This window comes from Camelus dromedarius, chromosome 20 (genome assembly GCF_036321535.1).
Source record: "Camelus dromedarius isolate mCamDro1 chromosome 20, mCamDro1.pat, whole genome shotgun sequence".
NCBI lineage: Eukaryota > Metazoa > Chordata > Mammalia > Artiodactyla > Camelidae > Camelus > Camelus dromedarius.
In genome coordinates, this window is record NC_087455.1 from 16,962,889 (window position 1) to 16,984,403 (window position 21,515).

The 21,515-nt window shown below is 43.3% G+C and overlaps 1 protein-coding gene across 4 annotated transcripts in view; it reads left to right on the top strand.

Moving 5' to 3' along the window:
* The window catches only part of SAMD12 (sterile alpha motif domain containing 12), a 343,035-nt gene that overhangs the window by 31,908 nt on the left and 289,612 nt on the right, over window positions 1-21,515 (top strand). For all 4 annotated transcript variants that reach the window (XM_010988433.3, XM_064476886.1, XM_031439538.2 and 1 more), the window contains exon 2: window positions 3,900-4,078. In XM_010988433.3, coding sequence (XP_010986735.1) covers window positions 3,900-4,078 — 179 coding nt within the window. The remainder of the gene's footprint in view (window positions 1-3,899; window positions 4,079-21,515) is intronic.

Consider the following 21,515-nt stretch of genomic DNA (forward strand, 5'->3'; position numbering starts at 1 on the left):
TTGAAAGCAGCTTGATTTGTAAACATTAGGGACATGAAATTTCAGGGAAAACAAAGCAAAGCCTGTCAGAAACAGTTTTAAGTAAATAAACCCAAGCACAAAAACCAAAATCAATGACTGGCTTTGCAGGCGGGGAGGGAACAGCTATGCAGCATTAAAATATTCGTGTGAGGAAGGCAACATGCATAAAAGTCGATGCCATATTCAGCCTCATGTTTAGAGGGATCTTAAGAGTTTGAATGCCGGGTATTTACTAGCAGAGAAAAGTTGCCTTTTGATGTAAAGCATGATTGTATAAAGACAGATCGCTGATTCATTCAGCAGCTGAACAAATGTTTCTTGAGTGTCCATTATGCGCCAGAATCTGGACTGGGGCGTGGAGACGGAGTTTGCAGTTGTGGTCGGCAAGGCAGACGGATCTATTAGACAGACGTCCTCAGACAGCGAGGAGGTGAAGCACCAGGACACCAAGTGCATGGAGGGAGGGGAGCCAAGGGGTTCTTGCTCTGGGAGCCAGAGGCTCCTTGTAGGCTTTCTGAAGAAGAGGTCTGATCTAACAGGTGGGCTGAGTAGTTCACTTCCCCAAGAAGGAGGTGGATTCAGGTGGAGTAGAACCTCTTTCTAGGACGGACCAACCTGAGCAAAGGTGAGGAAGTGGAAGAGTCTGATGGGTGGAGAGGTGATGGTGGAGGACAGCAGGGGCCGTGAATTTCAAGGCCGGAAGCAGCCGGGGATCATGCTGGAGCAAGATCAAAATTATACATTTTTCTTTTCCTCAGTGTCTAAATCCATCCCATTCCAATCCCCCATCTCCCTACACAAGCACTGCTTTTTAGAAGAATCACAATTGCATATTTCATTGGAGATTCATTGTAAATAGGCTCATCTTTGGAGATAGGGAGCTGATGTTAGCAGTAGTTAGCAGTCTCACGCTCTCAGAGGTGGTGGTCTTTTTCTACCACTGCCAGAGTTGGGCTTGTGGCTGGCTCTCCAGCATCTGTTCTGCCCCTGCCTTGCTGAATAGCAGCGATGTGGTTTGGGGACTTGACCTTAGCAGGAGGTCAGCTGATTTAAGGGTCATCCCCTCTCCACTGACAGGATTTTAGTTCACCAATGGGTGTGTGTGATTCACTTTAGGTTATGGAGAAAAGATGACAGTTTGGAGGAGGATTGGGGGAAAAGAACCGTGCTTAAATGAGCTGTCTTGTTGCTAGATGAGAACCAGAAGCTTATCACCCTAGTGCCATGAGGGACCCAGGTTTAGGATAAAGGTGTTGTTATGGAGAACAGAATGGAGAGATGAAAAAAAGAAAAAAGGGTCTTTGATGGCACCGTTGAGCTGACTCTTTTTTTTTTAAACCATTAGTGGGCTTCCTCTCCTGAAAGCTGATTTTCCTTACTGCTTAATCTGTATTGGGTTTGTCCACCTGAAACTTGAAATCATCTGCAGCCTAAGTGAATCGTGATCTTTGTGACCTTCAGCAGACACCCATATGACTTCTTATGACTATAACCCTTTGAGCCTCATTTCCCATATCTGTGAAATGAATGTATGTCTCAGAGTTTTCCAGGAAGATTATCTGAATTCCACCACAAAGCCTGAGAGAGGAGGCAGGAACTAATCCTTGTTGAGTGCCTCCTATGCACCATGAAATAGGCTGGTCCTTGCTTTAGGAAGCTTAAAGAGTAAGAGAAATTCAGATAATTTTTATGTCCAGTGGTATAAATAGTAAGGTCACATGCATATGAACCTTTGTACAGTGAGTTTTTTTAAGATCATTCGCACAACGTTTGTTTAATACTTACCCGTAGTTCCAGGCACATGATTTGCTGTGCGGTGAGGGCAGGGGTGGGTGGTGGGGAGAATGAGGAAGGGGATTGAGGGAAGGCATATCTGAGAAGTTGGTATTTAAACTGAAACCTGAAAGATGGGTAGGAATTAGGTGAAGAATGGGAAAGAAAATTTCAGAAAATGATATATCAAAGAAACGTGATATACAAAATCCAGAAGGCATGAGAGAACTTTGAGTGTTCAAGGAGGTGAAAGGGAGGTGTGTGGTCAAAGTGGCGTAAATGAGGGATGATGCAGTGGGATTTGAAGTCAGAGGTAGAAAGGGGACAGATAATGCATGGCCTCGTTGGCCATGTTAAAGATTTCTGAATGATCTAGGTATACAATGAAGCCATTAGAAAGTTCTAGAAAAAGTCTCATGAACCGACCTAAATATTTTTTAACAGGATCGCAGGGATCCAGTGCGGAAGAGCAGTGGGGCAAGTCAGTATTCTAGGGGAAAGATGTAGGTACCATGGACCAAGGTGATAGTGGCGGAGATGGAGTGAAGTCAATGGATTTAAGCAGCATTTTGAACGTAGAGCTTGTTGGCTCTGGTGACAGATGGAAGGGACGTTGTGAATTACTGAGAGACGATGTCAAGCATGACTCTTCAGTTTGTGTGTGAGTGTCTGGAGAAGGCTGGAAAAGGTGAAAATATTTTATTAGAACAACCAAGGTTTGGTATGAACATGTTACGTTTGAGATCTGTGATACATCAAAATTGGGATGTTGAGTAAAGAGGCCTTCCTAGGCTGGGTTTAAAGTTTGTCACCAGCAGGTTGATTGTATCAGAAGTGGTGGGAATGGATGTGCCTGTTCTGGAGGGAAAACACCTTACCTCACTTCTTCTGGAAGCCTTCCCTCATCTCTCAGGTGTAAAACACTCTTTCAGAAGCCTGGTCAAGAGGAAAGGAAACCCTGCCCTCGAAGGGGTCTCAGTAAAGGAAAGAATTTTAGAATCACAGACGTTGGTCAAACGGGAAAAATGCTAAGAAAGGGGGAAACTGAAGATGTTGAGTGAAAGGAGGTTATCAATGAAGTGGGGTCTTGAGGGAGCTGGGATTGAAGATTCTGGCAGTAATCCTCTGAGGCCAAAGGGAAGGGGATAAGGATGGAAATTTAGCTACATCAGTAGGATTGGGGGTCACAGGGAGATGAGAGAATTCTCCACCAGAGACCTCGGAACACACATACCAGCTGCATGTGCATAAGCACGTGCGCACACATACACCTGGTGGTTCATGGAGGTCATCTAGGTAGAATCCATGTTTCCTACAACATTCACTGCTATTTCTTTGATAATGGGTATATGGGATGTTGAAAAACAAAATCTGAAGCCCATTCTGAGGATATTTAATTTGTGAGGGGTACCCCCATTAAAGGATGTAGAGGGTAAAATGAAAATAGGAAGCTACTAAACTTGGCTCCCTTAAACCCTCCCCTCTGATCTTTCCCCCTCTTCCATGTAGCTATAACTGTTTTAAAATTACTAGTTCTTTTGTCTCTTCTCTGCCTCTTCTGTTGGATTGTGAGTTCTTTGAAGCTAATGTCTGTTGTATGTAAATCCATGTTTCCAGGATCTGACACAGGAACAGCACATAGTAAGTGCTCAGTAAATGCTTGCTGATTGACTGCAAGAGGGTAGACTTAAGTGGATGATTGAAGAATAGAGATGACTCAGAAGCAGGAAGGAATGAGCACTTTCCCAAATGGAAGCAGAGATTATAAACTAAACTGCAGGGTTGAAATGACTGCATGTGTGGGAGGCAGTAACCACGTTGCCTGACTTGGTATTCTGATCTGTAACATGGGGATTCTTCATTTGCTCAAAGTCAGTCAACTTGGAACTGATGGTTCCTGGGTTTGTACCTGAGTCTTCCTGACTTCAAAGCTCAGGCTTTCCCACCATACCATGCTCCCTTTTCACCAAATCATTTCCCGTAATTGTGACCCTCACCTCTCAACTTGGAGATGCCTTGTTTTGTCCTACTTGGGTCAGATGTCTTTCATGGATGCCTTATTTATAAGATGTGTTTTCTGAGTTATATTTTTTCCTCTTTCCTAGCTCTCCACTGCGGTTTGAATCCACGGGGCATTGATCATCCTGCCTGTGCTGAAGGTATCAAACTGCAGATTGAAGGTGAAGGTGTTGAATCCCAATCCATTAAAAACAAAAATTTCCAGAAGGTGCTTGACCAAAAGGGAACCCCCAAGCGACTGCAGGCAGAAACTGAGACGGCTAAGGTAGGTAATAATCCAGTCCGCTGAGGAGCTTCTGAAGCCGCAGCTTTGATATTTTGTGGTCCAGCCCCAGAAAAGAACTGACGGTGCTTTCGTCAGTTACTGTTGTATCTTCAGTTCAAGGAACACTGCTGCTTGATCGCAGGCAGTAACAAATGAAAATATTGACGGCATCCCCTTCAGAGTGAAGCTGAGACACATTTGTAGTTAGTTTCATAGTGTGGGGCTCTGAGGGTGTTGTGGAAGGAGCTCCACAGAAGAGTGCCTTGGTCTTAAAGCTGGAAGATGTGTTTGCCAGTCTCAGATTTATCATTTTGATGTTGGGCAAGTGATGGGACTTTCTAAGCCTCAGATTTTTCATCTGTAGAATGGGTATCATGAAACCTACCTCCCCCATCAGGTTGAACAGATGAAATAAGACTGTGTATTGGGAAGTATTTTCCAAAAGGCCCAGTTGTCTGCATGAGTATGAGGAACTTTTGCTGATAATTAATAATAACTGACTTTTTATTAACTATATACCTACATTCCAGGTACTGCCTGAAAGACTCTGGATACACTGACTCATTGTGTCCCTGTAACAGTTCTATGAGGTAGACAGTAGTAAACAGGGCCCTAATTAATACAAGATATAATTGCTTGATTTTGTTGTAGGATACTTTGTTCTTTTAGTCTTTAGCCTAGATGTAGGTTATAAAGCATTCACTGATAAACTAAGAGGATAGATGATCCTTCAGTAAGGGCAACCTCTTCCAAAGGTTTCCCACAACGGAACTGGCATTACCTGGGGTTTTGTCTGGAATTGGTGTAGGTGCTCATGTTGCAGGGGCTCGGTATCGAAGATGCTCATATTACTTTGCCCCTTGGAAACTGAGCAAACTGATTTTCATGTGGTATTTGGTTTCTCTCTCATGCGTTTCTTGCAAAGGAATTCCCTTTCAAACGTTTGTTAACTGAATGGATACATATGTGCCTTAGAAAGCAAACCTGTATCATAACCCAAGAAAAGCCTTAAGTAGAAAGGTCACTGTCATACAATAACCACCTCCCACTCCTGAAAAAAAAAATGCCTTCCAAAATCAAATGTGAATTTTTCTGCTTTATCTCCAGTTTTGAATAATTACCATGGTTGTTTCCCTTCTTTACTGTGGGTAATTAAAAACTGATGACATTAAGACAGTGTGTGTGTGCTTGGGCGCGCGTGCACATGCGCACATGTGCACTGTAGGGAATGGGGAGTGATCAGCAGAGAAACTATTACAGGTATCTTGTGCTAGACATTTTAGCTGAGAGTAATTGCACTTCCTAGGAAATTGGTTGATCATTGGCGTTCGGTTTGTAAGAGGAGTTGGAAATAAGTGGTCCCTATGATGATACCTAAATCCCATCAGCTGGTTGTGCCACACAGGCATCTTGAAAGAATGAGGAAAAGAATGCCTTAAGGGTCTTCTTTAACTGGGAAGATAAATGGCTTGTCTGGGTAGAATCTTTTCGAGAGATGCTTAAAGATACAAAACTAGAGTGGAGAAACAGAAAACAATTAACATCTGCCTGATTTTAATTCAACTTTAAACATGTCCAGATTCTCTTATTTGTAAAATAGATTGGTAATATAAGAAGTTTGATTCAAATCTGATATGATTTGATGACTGCTGAGTTACTTGGACTGTGTGACATTGTAGTAAATCCTGAATTTTCACATCAGTAGCACTTGCGTTTGCCTCTAGATCACTTCATATTTGCTTTGCCGAGAACCTGCTTCACTGGGAATGTAGTGGTCCAGAAGGAACCTTTCCTCGGGAATAGATGGCAGTTGGAAACCAGATTCATTTGAGTTTATCCAGATCATCTACCTTGAAACCCGCCAACAAATGGAGCTGGGAGGGGATTCTGAGTGTTTTCACATTGACATCATGTTGAGGAGTGGAGAGACTTAAAACTTTAGTTACACTCAAAGTACTTGTTTTTTCACGGATGACAGTGGTGGTTACTGGGGGGACAAAGTAAAAATAAGTATCACAGAGTGATGACTGCAGACTTGCAGTATCACATGCCCCACAGAGTGTGCATCACAGACAGTGTGAACGTCTTCTGTGTGTGTACAAACACCTTCAGACGTGCTCTTCTGCTGCACTTAGAGGGTTATCGGAGTTGTGAGTCATCACTTTCCTTGGGTAAATAATTAAATCTCCGGTAACTTGACTTTCTCTAAACTTGACTTTCTCTAAACTTAGCTTTAAAAAAAAAAACACAAAAAAACAAAAAAAAACTCTGCCTAGAAACACATGCGTTTAGAGCCACTCAGTAGTGTAAATTGGTACAGATTTTCTAGAGGACAGTCTGATAGTAGTTAGCAAAATTCTAAATGTGTATAATTTTTGAGCCAGTAATTCCCTCTCTAGGAACCAGTCCTCAGGAAATAATCCTCCAGATGTGCAAAGATGGCTGCAGGAGAATGGTCACTCCAGCGATGTTCGTAATATGAAACAGTGTCCGTTCACAGGACACTGGCTAAAGAAACTGTATTCATGCAACGGAATAGAATTCTCCCTTTACAAGGGTGAAGGAGACTGAGACCAGTGTGTATTTGTCTTAGTCTGTTAGGGCTGCTAAAACAAGATACCAGAAACTAGGTGGTTTATAAACAATAGAAATTTATTTCTCATGGTTCTGGAGGCTGGGAAGTTCCAGATCAAGGTGCCACCAGGATGAGTGTCTGAGCACCTGCTTCCTGGTTCATAGATGGTCATCATCTCACTGTCCTCCCCTGGTGGAAAGGGACCAGGGAGCTCCCTGGAGTCTCTTTTACAAGGGCACGAATCCCACTCATGAGGGCTCCACCCTCATCACCTTGAGACTCCAAAGTCTAGGAATTAGACACTAATTTAGGGGCACACAGACATTCAGTCTATAGTAGTCCTTATGTGGGAAAAGGAGTGTGATGCTGTTTTAGAGGAGGGAGGATGAGGAGAAGGGCAGGTTCCTGCACAGTGTGTATAGCATGTTCCCATTTTCATAAAAAATGTCTTTTCTCTATAAAAAGGACATTATCGAGTCTGGAAGAGGTCATTCCACCCTCCGAGCAGCAGTTTATACATGGAGTTGAGACTATGGGGAAAACTTTCTCTTTCTCCACTTCTGTCTTGTTTGAGGTTTTTTGGGTTTTTTTTAAGCGTATTTATTTTAAAGCCCTTTTCAGATTGCCCCATTAACTTTAGCAACTCAGCCATGACGTTTCCTGTTTGTTGAGTCAGTACTCTGCCTTTGAGGGTGCTGTCCTTCCTCCCGAGGCTTCTTACTCTTGCTGGTTATTTGCCAAAGGAGAGAGTTATCTTGGGGACTGTGTGTGCGTTGGGTTGTGGAGGCTGTCTGATGAGGTGCTTTTTCAGTCTGTGTGCTGCTGAATCGAGCACTGATGAGGTGCTTTTGTGTTGGTCTCTTCCTGAACTTTTGGGGCTGTAACGGCTTTGACCAGGTGTTAAATTATGTTTTAATTTGATGTTCCCTTCGCTACTGATTGACTGTGCAAATCATACCCGCCCATGAGCACCTGGCTGTCTGCAGGCTTCACACAGGAACGTGGTTCCAGTTCACTGTCACACCTGTGGGCTCTGCTGCTTTGGGGTCTGGCCATGTTGGGCTTGGAAACCAATCCCTGTTGCAGATCCCCAGCAGGCGCGGTAAGCTTCATGCCTCCTCACTGCTGTGGGTTTCTGGCACCTAGACATTTCTCTTCCTTGATTTCAAGGTAGGCCTTATATAAATCTAAAAATATATCTTTAAGTTTCTAGTGTCTTTAAGTTACTAGAGCCTGAGAGAAGATTGTATAGCATAAGCTTAATCTACCATCTTGACCCTGACATTTATATTGCTTTCATGATTAAGACCTATCTCTATCTCTACATATTCTGGGGGAAAGAGAATCATCCTTTTAGCTTCTTTATCTTAAATGTGAGTTGGGCACCCTTGGCACCATTACTCAAAAGACTAGGGCCCTAATTCCAGAAAAGGTTATCTGTGCCAAAGTTGCCTTCAGCTCTTTTAGATCAAAGAGACATCAATAGAGAATGAAGCTCACTTTTAAGCCTTATTAGGTACCATAGAGTCTAGTTGAAAAAAAAAAAAAGATACAGTTGAACTGTGGATCCGCAGAAGATGTTTACCACCATGAGTCCTCAATGCCAGTGAGGACTTGGGAATCCAGAGAGCGTGCATGCCACAGCACAGCTGCAGTTACAAGTTCAGAAGGCGAAAACCATGTTGACTTAGCTTTACGGGTGGATGTCAGGCAAGAGAGCTAGTAGGTGTAGCGTTTCATCTCATCAGGAGGTCCGGAAGTTAGGAAGGTACACAGCTTCTTTTGCTCCCTCCGCCACACAGGGGCACATACCACTGCCGCAGGTGAGAGCCAAGGTGGGGATGAGTCTCCTTGACACAGAGAAGGCACAGCCTCTTTGCCTCACCACTCTTTTCACCATTCTAGACATGTGGGCCCAAGGCCAACTCACAGGTCCTGCCTCAAGGAAGCAGCCCTGTGAGCGACTGAGGTCCTTCGCAGACAGACCTGAGGTTAATGAATACTTTCTTCCCGGGACAGAAGGATGGGCTGCCAGAGAGGCTGTGGTGCGCTAGTAGAGGAAGACATTCCCCTGTGTTGTGAGATATGGGTAACATTCAAATACTCAGCAGTGAGAATGGAAGGTGCCCTCAGCAATGACGTCTTGGCTGTCTTGGCAAGGTGTAGCAGCAGACATCCTCAGGTGCCCTCAGCAACAGTCTCTTTGAGTCAGAGTTTGCATGGTAGAAACAGGTTGAAACAGCAGGTTGGGGCCAAGTCCTGTGGGATTTGAATGCTAGAAGTATGGATTTATTTTCTGTTTGTGCCATCCAATATGGTAGCCACTAGTCATATGTGGTGATTTAAATCTATTAAAAATGAATAAAATGAAAAAAAATCATTTCCTTGGTCATATTGGCTTAATTTCAGGTGGTCTGCTTGTGTCCAGGGACTACTGTTTTGGATAGCACAGACATAGAACATCACAAAAAGTTCTGTTGGGCGGTGCTGCTCTGATCTGTGGAAGCCATTGAAGTTCTCTGGGTATAGGAGTAAGATGAAAAAAATGGAATTGTGTGAACGTTCTCTCTGACCTTTGTCCCTGGGCCTGGGGGGGACATGTGCTTCAATCATAAGAAAAATGTAGAAAGAGGAGTCGGTTTTGAAAGTGATAATCCTGAATGCTCTGATGGTTGGAATTTGAGTTTCCATGGCAACTCAGGCTGTGGACTGAGAGCAGCCCATCCACAGGCAGTATCCTGGCTGCTCCCCATCTTGGAATTCTGGAATGTGTCCTCACAAGTGGCCTGAACACAGCTTTGGGAAGTTGGAAACTTGTTCTAGACTTGATTTTTCTAGGTGCTACAAGGAAACTAACCCTGTATTTTCATGCCTATAAAATCAGGGTTTCATAAGGTTAATATCTATTTTTCTTTCCTGCCAACAGTGCTAATTCACCAGAGCCTGTAAAGTGGTGAATCAGAGTAACAATCAAGAGTCTTGGTGGCTTCTTCTCGTGTATCCCTCGTATATGCATGACTGCCCACCCCCCATCTTTTTTTATTTATAAAATCCTCTGTTTTGCAGATGAGAAAACGAAGAATCTGAATGACTTGCCAAAACCTAGTTTCTGGCTCACAGTTGGAGGAAGATGAAATTCAAATCTAAGTGTAATGACTCTAAAACCAGGATTTTTTTTATTCCCTTAAGTGCACAAATGATTTATTTATTTGAAAAGAAAATATAATCTGGTATACTGAGAACCTGGCCAGCCAGGCAAAAGAAGAGGCTAAAACGCTGCACGTAGTTTTTAGTCCTTGGATAGAAGCACGGCAGATCTTGACTGCTGTATTATATAAAGGGGAAGCAGTGCCAGCATCTGAAACAGTGGGTAATTGCCTACATTTGGCTTTGGGATGCGTTATGTGAGTCTTTGGCAGCAGATAGCCTTTTCTCATTAGGCTAATATTAGATTTAGTTTGTCTTTCTCTGGCAGAGTTAAAGGAGCTGGCCTGGAATTTGGTGCTGGAGGCAGGAGGAGGAGAAATCCTGATGCTTTGGATAAGCCGCAGGTGGATAAATGAGAGTTGACTTAGAGGGCGTGTGGTGGACGTTCGTTAACAGTGAGCAGGAAGCAGTAATCTGGGATTGAAACAGAAAGCTCAGAGAATGTTGACTTGGGTTAAGGATGAAGGGTGGATTGTTCTTAACCTTGATCAAATTTCGTTGCTCAGCTGCCTCTGAGAAGGTCTGTAGCAATTTGGGAAGAGAATGATCTAATTCTTGGCTATCTTTATTTCTTGGCTCGGGGAGCAAGAGTGTCTCCAAAAGAAGCTGCCAGCCTGATATAATGTCACCAGTGATACGAAAGGACATAATGCATGGGAAACATAATGAGCACGTGTTTACTTAAGCATTGTCAGGAGTCAGACCAAGAGAAACAAGCCAGAATGACTGTGTTATGTGAGTTCCAGGGCGCCACCACATATACACTGGGCACTTGGCAAGGGCTCAGGAGAAGCTACAGTTAGCCCATATTTGAAAGGGTAAGCTTTTATTACTAAAGCGTTGAGCTCTGCAAAGTGTGACAATAGAATGTGTATTTGAGTCATAGTTCTGTAGTATAGTCAGCAAAAAAGGAACCTTAAGGAGCACCTGACCACCTAATTTATAGGTCAGGATGAGATTCAATGGCAGCCCCAAAAGTCTTGAGGCTGGTAATGGCATGGTCAATCCTGAAACCCAGTCATTCTGACGCATGGCCAGTATTTTCCATTCTGTTGTGCTGACAAATCTATACAGAACAACAAGTGCTTGCAGCCATTTGGTTAATGTTACTTTTCTTGTGTCCAGGACAGTAGTGTTTGCCATTTGAGGATTCAGAATGGGCAGTTGGCATTCAGGGGAGCTGGAGCTCCTACCAGTGGGTGGATCAGAGCCCAGTTATAGTTCATGGACAGTTTTCATGCAGCAAAGACAGGCCTCTGCGAGAAAAGGGCATTTGAGTTGTAGGGATGGCTTGTCTGGTAGCATGCTGCCCAAATGCTTTTCTTCTCCAGCCTGAAACTCTGGAGATCAATATGTAAGCCTATTGACCGTGGCGGCAGTGAAAGGGTCATAACAGTCAGAATTGATTGAGCTATTGCAGAATTCTATGCATCTATATAAGGGCAAATGCATAATTCGTACCTGAGTGAGAGACAGAGGTGGCACACATGACAACAGTGACCGTGTTCTGTAGTTGGGTTGAGAAGACACCCAGTTTTTGATTAGTGACGTTGGAAAAGCCTAGAGGCATCTAAGAGCCCTGATCAACTCAACCGAGTGAAGCACTCAAGAAGCAGATAAAGTAGGACTTCGAGAGAGAAGCTTGAGGCCCAGTAAGGTGCACAGCAGAAGGTGGTGGAAGGAAGCAGGGCTTGGCCTCTGCCTGCACCCATAGCTAGAGGCCTGAAGCTCATGCCTGGTGAGGGCCACGGTGGTTCAACAGACACACATCATCTCTAAGCAGATACAGTGTTACCCTCTTTCCCACTGCCTACACACATAGATGCTGAGACATCTTTACAAAATGCACATTATTTAATAAGACTTTCAAGTATATCTTGGCTTTCCCTGATATTCTATATCATAGTTGCTATTGGACTACTTGGACTCAGGTGGTGGTTTAGAACAGGGGTTTACAGACTTCTCCTGTAAAGGGCCAGATGGCCAATGGCTCTACATGGTGGGTTTTGCTGTCTCACATGACTTTGAGGAATTCCAGGTGTTTCATTGAGATGGTTACTTGGTACATCTGTGATTTAGATGTATGTCTTCACAGCTCCACATCGTCTCGGTGTGCCCAAGGCAATGGGAGGCGCTGGACAGCTCAGCTTTAGATACTGCACACCCGGGATTACAGAGAGCTGTTGGGAGAGGGTGGGAGGTGGAATGGGTACTTGTAATCATTTTTTAAAAACATCCTGTGTTTTCTTCTTTCTTCTCTATAAATACACAAATGGCGGCAGCTTATGTTCTATTTGGATAGAAGCTGCCAGAAGTAAATAGTTGTGAAGGGAAAAAACATTGTAATAAGTAATAAATCATTTAAAACTGCCCTGATACCACTCATACATTGTGAAAGAGATTTTGTAATAATGATTAACTTGAAAAAATAGAGTATCCCGTTATATTAAAAAAAAAAAAAGCAAATGGCACAGGCAGTTCTGTTGTTCAGAGATGGATTAGTCGTCAGCACATCATGTTGGCTCATTCTGTCCCTCTGACCGGCGCTGAAGTCCATGCATGTGCCACCTGCACTGCCACCACATGCATCTTCCTCACCGTCTCTTAACTGGCCTCCACTTCACCCCTGTCCTCCTGTGGCTTGTGCTCCACACAGCAGTCTTGAATCAGGGGACACCACACACCTGCGTAGCTTCCTTGATGGCTTCTCCGAGCACTTAAAGTAAAAATCCAGACTCATTCCCATGGTAAGAACCTAAGACATTTGGGCTGTGCGTGGCCTCTCCAGTCTTACCTCCTATCAGGCTTTCCTCTGGTTGTCTGGGCTCCAGACGTCCTTGTCTTTCTGTTTCTTGAATACTTCAAGGTCACTCCTGAGAGCGTTGGTACTTGCCATCCTGTCTGCCTATGATGTTTGCCCCCTTGATCGTTGTACCACAGGTTCCTTGTCACTTAGGTCTCAGCTCAAATGTCCCTTTGCAGAGAGGCCTGCCCACTCTAACTGAATTAGCCCCTCAGTCACTCTCTCTGACATCACTGTGTCCTTCACAGAGCTTCTTCCTAACTGAAATTGTCCTGTTTATTTCCTGTCTCTCCAGTAAAATTTAAACTCCTCGAGAGCAGGGATCTTGTCTGTCTCATTCAGTGCCATGACATCAATGCCTGCTGGCTGCAGTCAGTGTCCAGTGCATCATAAAGAATACTTTTGATAAATGAAATAAATTTGAGTTGATGTAACCTGGAATCCCCTTGCCCCTGGGTCTTCCTGTCTTTTGCATCATAGTTACCTCATTTTCTTTAGCCTCTCTACCAGTGAGCAGGGGGATAAATCTTTCTGGATCCTGCAACAGTTGTCAGCGTCAGGGAGTGCTTTTCTGGATGGTGGGTACACGTAGACATTGTCCACAGGATGAGCAAGGGATACTTCCATAGCTGCTCTGTTGCCCTTCATCCTCAAAGTCTAGGTCTTCCCTAAGCCTAGGCAAGTACCTGTCTGCAGTCTGGGGTAGGCATTCAGAACTTCACCTAGTTCAAGGGTCTTCAGCCTCCAGATCAGGACTAGTTATCTCTCTGCTACCTCCAGGGTTGGCCAAGATTTCAGACAGCGAGGTGCCTTCACCCCCACCCACAGCTCTCTTCAGGGTCCTCAGTGTAGGCATCAGCCAGCTCCCCTTATTTCTACCCCATTTCCTTGAAGTCAAAACTTAAGGGAAATAGAAAGCAGAAGCTTCTCCTTAAATGATTAGGAACTCCTGACTTGAGTTCAAAATCAGACCACCAGGTACCAAGTAACACCTAAAACATCATGGCCAGGGGCTTATGAATTAGAAATAGTTTTCCAATGTTGCTTTTACATGTGACCTTACACGTCTACTGGTATGATCTGCTTGGGCTGTTAACAACAAAATACCGTAGACCAGGGAACCTCAGTGATAGACACGTGTTTCTCACAGTCCTGGAGGCTGCCGTCCGAGATCAAGGTGCCAGCCAGTCTGGTTCCTGGTGAGGGTCCTCTTCCTGACTTGCCTATGGAAGCCTTCTGGCTGTGTCCTCACATGTGGGAGAAAAAGTGAGCTCTGGATCTCTTCCCCTTCTTAAAAGGACACTGATCCCATCCTGGGGCCCTACCCTCATGACCTCATCTAAACCTAATTTCTTCCCAAAGGCCCTATTTCCAAATACCATCACATTGGTGGGGGTGGGGGGGGAGGGCTGGGGTTAGTGCTTCAGCCTATGACTTCGGGAGGGGCCACAAACGTTCAGTCTAGAATACATACCAAATATGCATTTTGGCCAAATGGCTGAGTGTTAAATTACTACTTGGCTGAAGTTGAATATCATCATTGTGGAATGAGTGTCTGGCATACAAGAATAAACCTGAAATATTACTAAGAATACCTATTTATTACAACTTAATTAAAATTATACCAAGGAGATTTTTTTTTTTTACAATTGGCATTTATAGTGCAGTGGTACAGTAATTTCTCAGAGCTATCAGCTCCTGTGGTTTATATATTGCACGTTTATGATACTGAAAATACACTCTTTCAACTGAGGCCAGTGGAGGAGTAACACACGTTTTTGACAAGCCCCCCCCCCCCACTGCAGGGCCGTGCTGATGGTGATACTCCCGAGTCATTAAGCTTTCATCCTCTCCAGTGATAACTGACCGAAATAAAGACGTCAGTTCGTAGGCTCACCATCTTGGTTGAAACTCCTGAGGCAATTTTGTTGAAATAATCCCATAAACTCAAGCTTTGGGCTATATATAAAGAAGATGCTCTTTAAAAATTCTCCAGATCAAGCTTAATTTTGTTGCTGTCCATGTGGTTTTCTTTCTGTAAAGATGTTTTCCCAATATTCATTGTAAAACGTGATTTTTCAATTCAGCCGCCAGAATGATCTTGCTAACGTGTGAGTCAGATCATGTTGTTTCTCTGCTCAAACTCCTCTGATCACTCCCCATTTTCCTCAAGTTAAAAGCCAGAGTCCTCTCGGGGCCCGACCACGATCTGCTCTTTGGCAAGTCACTCATGTCATCTGCTCTCTTCCACACTCAGGCTGCTCCTGGTTTAAACCAGCTACCTTCCCACCTCAGAGCCCTTGTACCGGCTGTTCCCCCTGCCTGCAATTTCTTTTCCTCAGGATGCACAGGATTCACTCCTCCATCTCCTTCAAATCTTTGCTCCAGCATAACCTCCTCAGTGAGGCATACTGGGCTGTTCTATTTAAGTAACGGCCCCTTACCGTCTGCCACTGATTCCCACCCCCCCCACCCAAGGTACTCATCACTTTCTAAAACAGTCTATCATCTCCTTATTTATTATGTGTATTATTTTATGTCACCTGCCAGAGTGTAAGTTCTGTGAGGGCGGGGGCCTGTTTTGTTTTGTGATACATTCCTGGACTCGTATCCATGCATGGGATGTCATAGGGGCACACTTACTTGTCATTTAAATGAATTCTTGTAATCAGCGTGCATTTAATTTTCACCTGGCTGATAAACTTTTCATATAAAAATAAACCAGGAGAACATCATTTTTGAAGTTAGAAGTAAAATGCCTACTTTTATTGAAAGGGAATTTTCACACAGCAATAGAAAATCCAAAGAGCATCTCCATTTGTTACCAACAGTGCAGCGATGATCAGATAGGTAAGTAACCTACAGGATCAAACGATCACTGATTGCTCACAAGGTCAAGATTGCCAAAAATAGAGTGGAAATGGCCCTCAGCTGCTCGGCCTGCCAACAAACCAAGGCTGAAGCCAAATCCTAACAGAATTTTGACCAAACACCACAACCAGAGCTGAACTTCACTGCCTACCTGTTGTTTATATAATTAAGCAGTTTAGCTCCTAAGTGTTCTCATGTCTAACGCACGTTGTGTAAATCTGTTTTTGTTTTTTTTTTGGAAGAAATCTGATACCAACCTTTTCTCATATTGTACTAAGTAGAGCAAGAAGGGTTAACCCTATGCATGCCTGGGTTAGTAGTAACTTCTTAGAGGTAGCCAGAACTGTAACGAACAGAAGAGAGAAAGGCACAAAGCTTGAATTTGTCATCAGGCAGAACGTTTTGATAGAAGATGTGTGATCTCACTATTTTGATGGCTTTTGACATGGTGTAGTGAAGAGCCCAGGCTCTGGGACCTGGGGTCGAATCCCTCTCCTACCCTTCTTCTTACTGTCTACATCACCTGGGGCTGGTTTCTTGTCCTCTCTCTGCCTCCATGCCTGTATCTGTCCAGTAAGGATACTCATAGTACCTGCTTCACTGAGTGGTTGTTGGTATCATTGGAATCAAGTGCTTAAAACGGCTCCTGGCTTAAAGTCAGCACAGTGTTAAGTTTCCCTTTATTGTTGTTCTTAATATCATCATTATCCTCAGAAAATATTTTGGCAAGATAGAGAAAACACCTTTTTTTTTTCCAGCAGAGGTTTCAAATTGGCTGTCTGAAGCCATATTGGGTCTACCAACAAGTTTTGTTTGCCCACACGAAGTTAAAGTCGAAATTAATCTTCAGCGGTGGAAAAACCCTGAAGTTCTTTATTTAAATGCTCCAGATTTCCCACTTCTCTTGAAAAATGGAAAAAAAAAATCTGGAAATGATAAGCCTCAATTTATACCAGCTGGAGTTACCAGCAGCCGCCCCGTTTAGTCGAGCTGTCTCTCCACTCTGGTCCTGTCTGGGCCCGGCCCTCTTCACTCACGGTGTCTCCTGCTGGGAGTTGAGTTGGTGACCCTCAGTGTACAGGACACTGACCTAGTATGAAATGTATAGTTAACCCTCTCTTGTTTAGTGAGGATGACATTTTATCTCCTTAAAATGCACATAGTCTACATTCAAAGTATCTGTTAGACCCCTTCTCTGGTGACACTAAATTGAAAAAGACACAAGTGGGAACTGGATCTCAAAGTACAAGGATGCATATTCTCATACATGTTTGGAAGGAAACCAACTGAGGTCTGAGAAACTGAGATGGAAGATAAAGACACGGGGTAGGTGGAGGGAAGGGAAACGGGAGGAAGGGTGTTTTCTGAAATGAAAACTGAAATGTTAGGAGCAGCCTTGCCAAAAGATGGGACCAAGAACACTTGCTGGACCTGGGTCGGCGTGTACAAGGACGCCGAAGTGGGGAAGAGCGTCTGGTGCTGAGGAGGAGAAACAGACCAGTGTGGCAGGTGCTCAAGTGCCTCAGGAAGATGTTGGAGAGATCCTGTGGGTTTTGCCTGAACTTTACACCCAGTGCAACGGAGAAACCAGTGAAAGCTTGAGATGCGGAGAGGCTGACAAAGAAGACGCTAGCTGCTCCTCCGAGGGTTGGTTAGAAGCTAGCAAGAGGAGAAAGAAGCAGACTAGGCAGTGGCTACTGGAGTTGTAGTTGAGAGATGGGGTCTTGGACCAGGGTGATGCCAACAGAAATGGAGAGAAGTGGGCCAACTTGAAGTTGATTTTGAAGTTAGTAGTGGTAAGGTGTGACCAGGTGTAACCTATGAAGCAAAAGGAAGAATCAGGGATGACTCCTAAGTTTCTGGTTTGAGCGGCTAACTGGACATTGATGTTATTTAGTAAGACGGGAGAAGATGGCAAGGCAGGGATGTTAATAGGAGAAGCTTTGGGGTGAAATCAGAAGTTTCATTAGGACCATATTTTATGGTTTCTGGGTTACATCCAAGAGGAAGTGTCAAGTAAGCCATTAAACTTGCAAATCCAGGTTTCAAAGGGAGGTTTCAGCTACAGCTATAGACGAGGGAATCCCATCTGACACACTGCGTATATGTCTGTTTTAGGAGGTGGGGACAAAGTATGTAGAAACCAAGAGATTTTTCAATGGTCCTTACCTCTAGGAGTTGAAATCTCTTTGGTTCTCCTGCCTCTGCTGCTGCTCTGTTATCTTTGCCTTGTTATCACTGAGCTTCAGGCGGAAAGGCTAGACTGTTCAGTTTGAAGGGTGATGGCAGAGCATGAAAGCACTTGGGTAGAAATAGCTCATCCTAACATTTTTCTTTTCCGCTTAATTTTTTGTACCTCCCCCACCCACAATCATGCTTACCTCCTGTTTCCTGTTTCACACATCGGGTGCAAAGAGACCAGTGCTGCATGGCCAGTTGGAAGAGGGGAGGAGCAGGGTTGTTGGGGATAAGCAGCGGATGGTTTTTAACCTTTTAAGGCTGATTAACTTTCCGTAGGGATGTGAGAGTGGGTCTGCTTTTTATTAGTACTGCCTGTGTTCACCAACATCCACTTCTCCTGGTACTTCCCAGTCTCCCTGAGGACCATCTTCTAGACAATGGCCGGTGAGGGAAAGAGACAGCTTCCCTAATGGGCTAGGGCAGCAAACACCCTGGTACAGACTTGCAACTCCCTCTTCCCTTTTGGGGAGTGTGGTGCAGCATGTTCAGATGGCAGAGCACACAGCCAAAGGAACTGTGATCACCAAGTCACCATGTAGGGGACAACTGCCCAGGAGCTGACTTGGAGCTGACTTTGTATAAGCAAGAGATAAACTTTCACTGTGTCCCCAGAGTTTCAGGAATGTTTGTCACTGCAGCCAGCATAAGCCTAGCCTAACCAGTTTAACCCAGGTGACATCTGGAAACGATGCAGTAATGTTTGCTCGAAACCTAAGCTTTTCACGGGCAGGCATCTTGTTAAACTTCAAGCCAAGTGCATCCCTTGACACAGGCAGGGGTGCCTTGTTAATACTCTAAAGTCAGGATCATCATGACTTTCCTCTTAACAGAAGACTCTCAGCGCCCCTTTCATTCTGAGCTAAAATTAAACTGCCGTTGGAAGACGTTAAAGCTTTTCCTTGGGTCTCAGGGATTGTTACCAATATCAGGACACTACGGGGCACGTCTCCCCAGTGCCCTGGTGTGTGTTTGTATATAACTGACAGCAGTTAGCCACTGTTTTCATCTCATCTCGGTGCTGTGATTTCCTTTCGATCATGCTTTCCTAGAAAGTATCACTAAATGCTCAGCACTTGCTACCGGTCTGAATTGTTGGGCTTAACTTAGAGATGAATGTTTTTTTCAGTGCAGTGTGTGTGGTTTAATCCCCTTAAACAATTACTCTGTTTCGGAGACGCCAGCCTCTTTTTCCCTCCAGATTGCAAATATGGGCTCTGTCTCTTACCATTTACACATGACCCTGAGACACAAGTGCTTCTCCTTGAATGACCCCTTCCCCTCTTGGGCTCACTTGGCTACTATCTACCGGCAACACCTGGGGTTTAGGGCCGTGAAGTTATTTACAGCAGTGCTTTTTATTGCTCTTCTGTGGGTCATGGCAGTTTCTAGCCAGCTCTGCCACTTTTTGGAGGATGGTCCCCAGTGGAACCCTAAGATTTGCAGCTTCTTCTCAGGAAGCAGAAGGTGTGTGTGCCCTGATGGAAAATCCAGACAATATAGGGGGAAGGAGTGGTTATAATCAGCATGGGCGTGAGGAATCCTCTCGTCCAGCCTTCTCGTTTTAATGGTGAGAAAATTGATGGGCAAAGATAAAGGGGTGACTTGGCAGAAGCCTGCAAGAAGTTAGTTACAGAGATGCAAGTAGGAGTTGGATTTTTTGCACTCGGTCTATCACTCCATCATGGCTTTTCTTTCCTGGGACTTTATTCAGTACTTAATCCAACTGTTTATGGGGAAGAAGCTTTCTCTGTTCACAGAGCATTTCTTAGATTTTTGCTCAGGGAAGAAAAGTGTGAGAAAATTCAGGTTGTATTGTGGTTGGTTACTTTCAGCATTTTAAGGGTTTCTCCACCTTCTTTGTGGAGAAGATCAACTCCTAGGAGATGTTAGGCGGAGCAGGGCAGGAAATTGCCTTCAGCTTTATACTCTGGGCATGAATGGTGATGGCTACTGATGAGAATGGAATGAAAATTTTCAACAACATGGATGTACTTGGAGGGTCTTATACTGAGTGAAATAAGTCAGACAGAGAAAGATAAATACAGTATGTTATCACTTACTTATACATGGAATCTAAAAAATAAAATAGTGACTGTAACAAAAAAGCAGACTCACAGACACAGAGAACAAACTAGTGGTTACCAGTGGGGAGGGGCACAATAGGAGTAGGGGATTAAGAGATAAAAACTAACATGTATAAATCAAGTAAGCTACAAAGGATAGACTGTACAGCACAGAGAATATAGCCAATATTTCATAATGACCACAAATGAAATATAATCTTGAAAAAATTATGAATCATGCTGTATACCTGAAACTTATATAGTATTGTAAATCAACTAGACCCCCAAAAATTTTTTAATAAAATATTTTTTAAAAAAGGAATAGCAGCTCTTGTTGCTATTAAAGTGATTCCCAGACTCCTGCATGTATTTCCACTCTTTTTAAAAAATGATATTTGATAAATATACAGTAACATATAAAATATGTATGTATGACTAATAGTAAAATTTAACCCTGGCGAATCCACCACCAAACTTAGGAAAGTCTGCTCAGTTTTAAACTCATCCTCTCTTGAGTTCTCTGGATATGGCTGGCTCCTTCGCTATTATCTTTTTTTTTTTTTTGGCGAGGGGTGGATTTTGTCTTTCTATTAAATGTTACTGACTAAACACATGTACCAGTATCTTCTATATTTAAAAAACAGCCACAATTGAAACAGTCTTTCTTAATTTTTACTTTTTAACTTTATTCCTCAAATATAGTGATTTCCAAAACTGTCATCAGCCCTTTTCTGGTCTTTCTTATCATGTCCCCCTCGGCAGTGTCTGCAGATGACAGTCAGACCCTGATCTCAGGCCTGACTCCTCTCCTGAGGCAGCTTCCTTCATTTTCGGCTGCCTGCTGGACAGTTCCCCGGGGACCTACTGCAATTACATCAAAAGGAACGTGGAGGGAAGGCTGCATCCCTTCTTTTGCAGCTTATAAGCCTTTGACATAAAAATCAAGGAGGAAAAAAAAAATCTCATGTCTTTTATATTAGACAGCAGTCAAACCCATTTCTCATCCATCTTGTAATTTCATGTCTTTTATATTAGATGGCAATGCGTTTCTCATCCTTCTTGTAATTTTTAAGAAAGGTACTTCTTTTTAGGAATGCTGTACATCCACATGATTTGATTAACATTTCTTTTCTAAATCGCCTTTTCTACTCGATTACTGAGTATCAATTTCTATATTTGAAGACTGAGTAAGAATTCTTACATTTTATTCAGAAAGCTATAAAATATTATTAATCTGATAGTCCCATGAACCATAAACTTTAATACACTAATTTCTTTTCCTTCAAGTCAGGTTGAGGGTTGTAATTTAACGTTTGGCTTCTTTTATTGAAGAAGGCAGTTTTAAGACAATGATTGTAACCCAAGTTACAATATGAGATATTTATAAATGGTTTTAATTTCTATTTTAAATTAACCCTACAGAGGAACAATGCCAATATAACTTAAAATGTAGAAATTTGCTTTTCTTAAAAATTTGTTCTTAACTAGTGAATAAAGAAAATAATTTATTTGCTATGCATTATCAAAAGTTTAAATTGTCTTAATATTGGGTCTCAAACCTCATCGTTTCATCTAATGTGTTCTTAAAATTTCACTTTTACTCTGGTTGCTTCTGCTTTTGTGTTTGTCTCTAAGGTAGATTTTATGGGGTCTGATGCTTTGATAGTTTTGGAACTT